This window comes from Lycium ferocissimum, chromosome 1 (genome assembly GCF_029784015.1).
Source record: "Lycium ferocissimum isolate CSIRO_LF1 chromosome 1, AGI_CSIRO_Lferr_CH_V1, whole genome shotgun sequence".
NCBI lineage: Eukaryota > Viridiplantae > Streptophyta > Magnoliopsida > Solanales > Solanaceae > Lycium > Lycium ferocissimum.
Genome location: NC_081342.1, coordinates 21,372,790 through 21,381,299, shown reverse-complemented (window position 1 = coordinate 21,381,299; position 8,510 = coordinate 21,372,790). Strand labels below are relative to the sequence as shown.

Below are 8,510 nucleotides of genomic sequence, written 5' to 3'. Positions count from 1 at the left end.
ACCAGGAATTTGGCGAAGGGTGTGCAAATTTTCTTCTCACTTGTGTTAAGGGTGTGCAAAATTAAATATATACTCATAATAGCTAATATTTGATCAATGTACACCGCGTAATTTTCCGGCGAAAGGTGTGCACCGGAACACCCTTCGCCTAAGGTGGCTCCACCCATGTGTCATCTCCATTAATGACAAAATTCTAATAAGGGTAAAATGGAGAAACCATAACTATTTATGCTTTAAACTTCTAAAATAACAAATAATTTGAGACAACTATTTTTAATAATCAGAACAAATAATTTGAAACGGATGGAGTACTTAGATGTGCACTGATATTCAAATTAAGTAGAGTACTTTGATGTGCACTGATATTCAAATTAAGTAGAGTTCCCTCTGACTCCATAACAACAATTTTTCTTCTTCCCGAAGTGTGTTACTGTGTTCAAGGTTTAAGTCAAACTGACTTGAAGAGGAATTTTAAAATAATTAATGAAGCATCGTGACACCTCTCAATAAAAACTAAGTCAATTCATTTGATATTTTACCAAAATTCAATAACTGTAAGTGGGCATACAAGATTTGGATGCTTTAAATGGTATAAGCACCTACTTCCACTACCTTTAATGGCATTAATTAATAATTAATACTCTAATAAGTTCAGCTTTGTCCTTACTCTATTAGCTAGATTTCAGGCAATCAAACAGCCGAAAGAAACTGCAAATTTTAAAACGATTCATTCGATTCAAAACATTAGAGATCTAAACATATATGGTCCTACAAGTAGTAGTACAACTATTAAACAGCCTAGTAGTATTTAACTCCAGCATTGATCATCACAGTTAAAGGCTTAAACTGACAAAAAGTATTACAAAATGGACAGTAAGTAAAATGAGAATTGACTTTAACGTCCGTTTCTAAGAGGACTAACGGCAGTTTCCTTGCATGGACTTGGTGGCACACTAGTTCTTCCAGTAGCAACAAGGCGTTGCACCAAACCGCCAATTCTTTGTCCGTTAGTCTCCGTTAGTAACCGCTTACCGCCAAATGGCAATGACTCCACTCCTCTTTCTTCCAACGACTCCGCAATTCCTGCTCCCACTCCTCCACTTGCATAGCCGGTTGCCTGTTGATAAACATAAGTCCCGTTAATAACGCTGACACACGTCAAACTTTTCAATCTCATACTTCTCATCAAAGGAAAGAAAATCTGATTTTTTTTCTCTCCAAAAAATACTTTTAATATATATTGCAACGAATTTAATTTGGACCGATACTTTCAAGTATACTGTTTTCGCAGTTTGAGGTACAAAACTTACAATTTGTAGCCTGTTAAGATTGGCTTTTAATTATTTGTTCAGTATTTGAGTAAGATAAAAAGTATTTTAAGCACTTGTTTTTAAATTAAAATAACAAAAATAAGTCAAAAAGGATCCTAACTTATAGCTTATAAGTTATAAGCCATCCAAACAGGCCCTAATACTCCTCTGTCCAATTTAGGCACAATTGAAATTTTGACATTAAACTTCTAAACTTTAACCGTGATTTTGGACATGAAAGTTTCTATTTGAAAACAACGTGAAAAATATCATAAAAGGCATATAAAGATAATCCGTTAAAAAAAAATTGATTGACTCAGACAATTCTAACCGTGTCATGTAAATTGGAACAGAAGTACTTATGTAAATTGGAACGGAAGTACTTACTTAAGTTTTAATTTGAAAGAATTAAATTAGTGTCAATTAATTTAGCTTCAAAGAAATTGGAAGTAGTAGTAAAATTCTACAGATACCTGAACTCTAACGTAGTCATTAGGATTCCAGCAGAAAGCATTACCAAGCATTTGGTCAACGGTTTCAGAAACGCCGTCAAACACAATTCCAACAACAGAAGAGGGAGAGCAGTAACCATCATTTCTCAGTTTCATCTTTGTCGGTGAACTTAACGGACCGTTACCTATAGAGAGAACCAATAGATCATCGACACCTGTAACGGAAGGAAAATCCCGTTTATTATGCAAAACATGAGTAACAGCAGCAGCAGCAGGGTTATTCATTACAAGACCACCGTCAACAGCAAGACACGATGTTTTTCCGTCAACGGAGTTAAGTTTAAACGGCTTAAACATTGACGGATTAGCTGACGTGGCATGACATACTTTCCATAGATCAAAATCGAAACTTAAGGATTCGATAGCATCAGCTCTTGAGAAAACAAAAGGCGCACAACTGTTTAAGTCAAAACATGGAACAAGTAAAGGCTTACACGTGTCCCTTAACGTTAATACTTTCCCGTCATCTCTTCTAAAAGCTTCTTTCAACACCTTATCCATACTCTTACCTGAAAACCTCTTTTTTCTTCGGAAAACACCGACATTTTTCAACTGAAACAGCCGTGTTTGATTTTCCGTTACGAACTTAACGGCATCTTTAGCAGTGAATAACGGACGTCCGTCACTTCCGTTAACAACAAGCATTGTAGCGTAGATAGCACCGATTCCAGTACCGACAATAATGTCGAAGAAATCAGATATTCTAACGTGAGGATCACCAGTTTTAGCACAGATCTGGTTTTCTAAATGGATTAATGAAGTACCAGCAACAATGCCAGTAGTACCACCACCATCAATGCTAAGAATACGAGTTTTCTTTCCTTCGTAGTGATACAGCCATTTTTGCTCCAATTTTGAGAAGATTTCTAGCGATATTTTACTGAACTCCATCACTGATGAATTAACAGCAAAAGATTTGATTTATAATGGAACAGTTAAGTTCACGATTTTCTTCTGAGAGGCATTTATGATGAGAAATTGCTATGTGTTTTTTTTTTTTTTTTTTTGACTGACACAAATATAATCTGTGCAGTATGCTCTGTGGTAAATACAGAGAGTGTGTGATGGAGAGTTATTAAAACAAGGGGGAAAGAAGGACACTCACAAGTCACAACACAGAGTTGGTTATACGTTATATATAACCAAGTTAAGCACTTCCAAGTTTTTTCTACTGCTTCCACGTTTGCTTTTGACTGCTAGTAATTGTTTTTGTCTTTTCTTTATTCTTTATTCATTTTTGGGATTTGGAGACCAAGGTATGGACTATACATCAGTTTACTATAGTTCGTGGTGATAAACTGATGTAAATATATTTATTATTTATTTTTAAGTTGTACTCCTTCCGTCTCATAATGGTTATCATGTTTTTTTTTACACATTCTTAGAAAATTATAAATAAAAAATGTATTTTTATTAATTTTTATCTCTTTTTAATAAATTGCATTCTAATCAATATAAATTATTTTCTGGAACACTTAATATTGAACATAAAATGAGATAAAAATAATTAATTTTATCTTAATTTTGTGAAATGATAAGTATTTTGGGATAAATATTTTTAGTAAAAGTTGACAACTAATATGGGAGGGAGGGAGTTGATATAAGTGTGGTGTGATAAGATATTTATCGTTACTCGCACATCTTCAATTGGATTATCAACATACACAAGTGATAAAAATATAAGCTTTAAATGAGTATCGATTCAGAATCCACTAATGTCTAAGCTTACATTTTGTTTTTGCTTGTCACTATTACAATTCAGTTTGGCAGTAAACTATTTTTCATTTAACTATCGTTTCGAGTTTTTTTTTTTTTTTTTTGTTTAATTACATATTCAAGTAGTTCTAAAGTAAGTTTTATGATGTGTGGCTGTGAACCCATTCGAACTCTAGGTCCTTTCTGAGAATTTATTAATTATCTTTTTTTTAAAATTTATTTGGGACCGGTATTAATTGGAGAATTGAAAAATTTAGTTGAGGGTGTCCCTAAGGCTGTTATATTTTTGTTGATATAAAAACAATAAAGATCACGTGTTTCCGCGAAGGATGCACGTCCAAAAGACGTGCTTTCATCGGATTCCGTTGAGTGACACAGCCTTTCATTAGTTTATTGTCTTCACTATTGTTTCTACTAGTACTAGTATTGTTTATTTGTTTGACCTTTATACTTTTTCTTGTGCCGATGTACTACAATTAAATACGTGCTATAACATTAAAACAAGCTAGCAGTAACTTCTTTTGTTTGGAAAAATATACATTTGTAGGTAGCTCGTTCAATATGGTATCTCCTTACCACCAGGAATGTGGTTGAATGTTATTGGTTGTGTCCCCCTTCATTAGAAATCTGAGATTTGAACCTAGAAAACAAAGTCAATTTTTGTGGAGAGCGCTAAAACCCCTTTAAGTGGACTTCCTAGTATGCGAATTCGAATTAAATGGGTGAATGAATTCCGGCCACCGAATGATTATCCAAAAATATGTACTAGAGGTGGTTTTCCTCTGAACATAGAGTAAAAAACTGTTAAAAAAGTGGCAACATGTGAATTAGTAACACGTTTTAAGGCAGTTTAGCAGTGATAAAAAAGTCACTGAGAAAGTTATTCCATTGGAACTACATCAGCAATTGAACAGTAATGTCCTGGTCACTGATTAAATTATCTAATTGGACTATTATTTCGGCATTTGGACTGGCAAAAAGAAGTTGAATTGATTGTCATTTATTTATTCATAAATAAAAGAGAAAATGACAAAAGCGAGAAATTACTTCTTAATTAAGTGCGTCAATTAACATTGTTTAGACCAGATACAAGGACGTGCGTGCCAACAAGCAAACAAAATATTGTCTGCATTTCCTCCCCCTCAGATTGTTACTACATTATAGTTAATGTTATTAGTACTCCCTTGCTTGTCCACTTTGGGCCGTTTAACAAGCTTAAAAAATAAACTCAAGTGGCCCATTTTTTTTTTTTTGAACATTTTAAGCGCAAAATGACTTAGGCAATTATACCCTTCTTTTGGTGGTCTTTAAATTTTCTTTTTCATATTTGAAATCTTTAAATTTTCTTGAAAATTTCAAACCCATAGGTTCCGGAGTTCGAACCCACGCCCGGTCAAAAATTTAAAAAAAAATTCGCAAGGCGAGTTTAAATTTCGCTATGCCCCCGGCATACACTTGTCAAGGAATTACCAAAGTTATGCGGACCGGCATACTTATGCCTTGTGGGCGGAACTTGGCACAAGTATCTTGGTCGCGTAACTTTGATAATTCCTTCACGGGGGTTATCGGATCGTATAAAAGTTTATGTGTTAAAAGGCTGCAATTTATGTGTTAGGAATGAAAACAAAGAGGCACGATAAAATCTTCATAGTCCATGGGATCTGATGAAATATTTGTAAATGTAGTATGCATGCCTTCAAGTTTGCTAGATATTCCATCTCTGTCAAAATGTTATGAAATACTTGAAGAGCTTTCCAGTAGATTTTGCTTTAGATCCCAGAAAAAACATCATTAGTTGGTCATTTCTTTTTGCTGGACCTTACATTATTTGATATGCCAACTTTAAAAGGGATTATCTCTCAGTGTCAATGACATTTATTACTGATTTTATTAATGTATCTTTGGTTTAGGGCTACTAGTTTGCTTCTCGTTGTTGGACCTACGATAGTTGAACTTCAACACGCGGGGAATAATTGCATTATAGTTTTTAGGCATTTTGTTTCACTAATCGATTTTATCTGGTTGTTGTGTCAAATACGTGCTTGTTGATTGAACGAATAGTTATCGGACCCCGGCGTAACTTTGTGAAGGAATTACAAAGTTATGCGGACCCGACATACTTATGCCTTATGGACAAACTTGGCATAAGTATGCGGGTCGGCATCAACTTTGATGATTCAGTCGCAAGTTATGCGGGTCGTATAAAAGTTGCCCGTTAAAAGTATGCCCCCCGCGCTAACTTTGTGAAGGAATTATCAAAGTTATGGGACGGCATCTTGATGCCAAATCTGCCACGTAAGCGTGAGTATCTGGTCGTAAAATTTGTAATTCTAACAAAGTATCGGGTCCAAAACACTCTACAACGACCCAAACCTTGTCTTGCGATTTTTTTTTAATTTATGCTTGAGCGGGGGTTCGAACTCGGAACCTCATGATTTTCGACGAAAAGCTCAAAGTTGCAATGCGAAGGGCAAAAATTAAAGACCAGCAATATGAGGGGCATAATTTAAAGACCACAAATATGAGGGGCAAAATTTAAAGACCACCCCTAAAGAAGGGCACTCCGCGCAAAAAAATGAAATGACTTATAAGTTTGTCAGCCAAACACTCAAAAAAGCTTATAAGTTGTTTTCAGCAACCTATAAGCTAAGCCAAACGGGCTCTTTCTCCTTTACTCGTCTTTTAAGAACTCATAAATAAAAGTGTATTTTTACTACATTATCCTTATCTCTCTCTCCAATTAATTACACTCTAATCAATATTGGTTACTTAAAAAAACAATTAATGTTAAGGGCAAAGTAGGAAAAACTTAATAAATTCTATCTTGATTTTGTAAATGGACAAGTATTTTGGGACAAATATTTATCGTAATGTGGACAAATATGGGACAGAGAGAGTACATAAATGGATATACATATCATATACTCCCTCTGTTCACTTTTACTTGTTCACTATTCCAAAAATAGATTTTTATTTTTACTTGTCATTTTCCGCATATTAAGTTAAGACAACTTTTTTCTTTCTGTTTTACCCATAGTTATTAAAAACTCACTTCAAATCATTTTTTTCAAATCCAATAAAAATATGCACCAATTAATATGGGTAAATTAGTAAATTATGCGCTTCATTTATTATTTTCTTAAACAGCGTGAAAAGTCCAAAGTGGACAAGTAAAAGTGAACGGAGGGAGTATTTACTCTCTCTGTCCCAATTTATATATGTGATACTTTTCACTTATCAAGAGTGAATTTAACTAATTTTTGAAGCTAAATTGAATTAGGTCAACTCAATATTTTAAAATTAAAATTTAGATATTAAAAAACTTTACGAAAAGTATTATAAGATGGAATACTTCTCATGTCAATATGATGGAAAATACAATTTAAAATGTTGGTCAAAATTCACATCATTTGATTCAATAAGTAAAAAGTGTCACATAGATTAGGACGGGTAATAATTGGTTTGATATAAATATTTGATGTGAATAAATTCTTACCGCAGTTATCTTTACTTTCTTATTCCTTTCGGCTGGTAGTTGAAAACAATCTAGATTAAATTTCTTGTACATAAGACGATATATTTTTGTTTTTATAAAGGATAAATCCCTGTATATGATCTTTCCTTCTCAGTTTTCTGTTTTCATAATTTTAAGCTAAAATCTACATTTATGAATTGATCCTACATTGGAGTAAAAATATACGAATCAAAAATTATTCTTAAATACCATTGTGAAACTCACCTTTTTAATGTAGGCTGAAACCACCACCGCAACACCCCCCCCCCACCCTTCGAACTTTGCCTCTTTCCCACCCTTACGTTTTTATGGAAAATTTATATTGCAATTTTTTTTTTTGCGTATTCAATTTTATAAAATTTACTGATCCAACTAATTTAAATTCTCTCAAATTACGACACAAATCTATTATTTGTACTGGGGAGTGGGGAGTCATTGCAAGTTCTACAAAATCTAAAGCCAAGTCTCGGTAAAATTTGGTTAAAGGTCATAATATTAATTTCACTGCTATGAGTACAAATATTAATGGCTCTTATGCCGCTTATACCTTGTTTAGTTCCTCCTTTTCTCGTTAACTTTATTTAAAAGGAAAAAGAATTTGAAGTCTAGCAACCGTTTCATTTTGACAACACTTGTCTTTTAGTTGATGTTTATCATGCATTGTTAGGTAATATTTGGCCTTTCATGCGTGCAATAATTAGTAGAAGTGTTAGTGTCAATTGTTATTGTATACGGTAAAAACCGGATATAAGCAAGACCAGTGAGGCGGGGACGGAGATAGAAAGACGGGGCGTGATCGTCTTCCGCCGGCCCGGTGATATTGCCGAGCTGCGGTTGACACGAGAAAAGTGAAGCGAATTTGTTTGGTCCCGGTATCAGGACCAAACTCCGCATCACGGCCGATCCGTTCAACATGACCAAGTTGATCGTGGCCGTTGGTCGGTTTCGTGTACGGTTGATCGTGGCCGTTAGTCGATTAATCGGTTATAAAATCACCACGCGCCAACATCGTTCACATTGTCTGCCGACGACCACGAATTGTCGGACCGTACGACGCGTTATCCTTTTAGGGTTTACTTTATTCGAAAAAGGCTTTAAGTTATATGCAAGCGCTTAAGGCAAAAGCATAAATAGGAGGCGTTTCTCACTTTTAAGGGTTAGGCTTTTTTGAAGATCGAAACATTGTAATAGAAATTATATATTGAAGCTCTCTTTCCTTTGAGTCGGATCGGTGGCATTTTATGCTTATTCTTCCCGATATAGTTGGCTTAATCATAAACATTTGTATCTTGATTCGAATCAACAAACGCATATGTTCATATACACGTGCTATGACACACAAATCTATAATTATTTTCTATAAACCCAAAATAGATTAAAGTTCTCCCTATCAACCCCCCAAATTCAAATTTATTACCAAATTCGGGGTAAAGGGGTTTGGGCCCCTGGGGCTGGATA

At 34.5% G+C, this 8,510-nt stretch overlaps 1 protein-coding gene across 1 annotated transcript; it reads right to left on the bottom strand.

The window, feature by feature from the left end:
• Positions 1–655: 655 nt before the first annotated feature.
• LOC132052089 (probable inactive patatin-like protein 9) lies at positions 656–2,940 on the bottom strand. The gene is made up of 2 exons (XM_059443454.1): positions 1,784–2,940; positions 656–1,117 (listed from the first exon to the last, which is right to left on the bottom strand). The coding sequence occupies exons 1-2, from the start codon at positions 2,711–2,713 to the stop codon at positions 896–898; spliced, it is 1,152 nt and encodes a 383-aa protein (XP_059299437.1). The 5' UTR covers positions 2,714–2,940; the 3' UTR covers positions 656–895.
• Between the last annotated feature and the right edge of the window lie 5,570 nt (positions 2,941–8,510).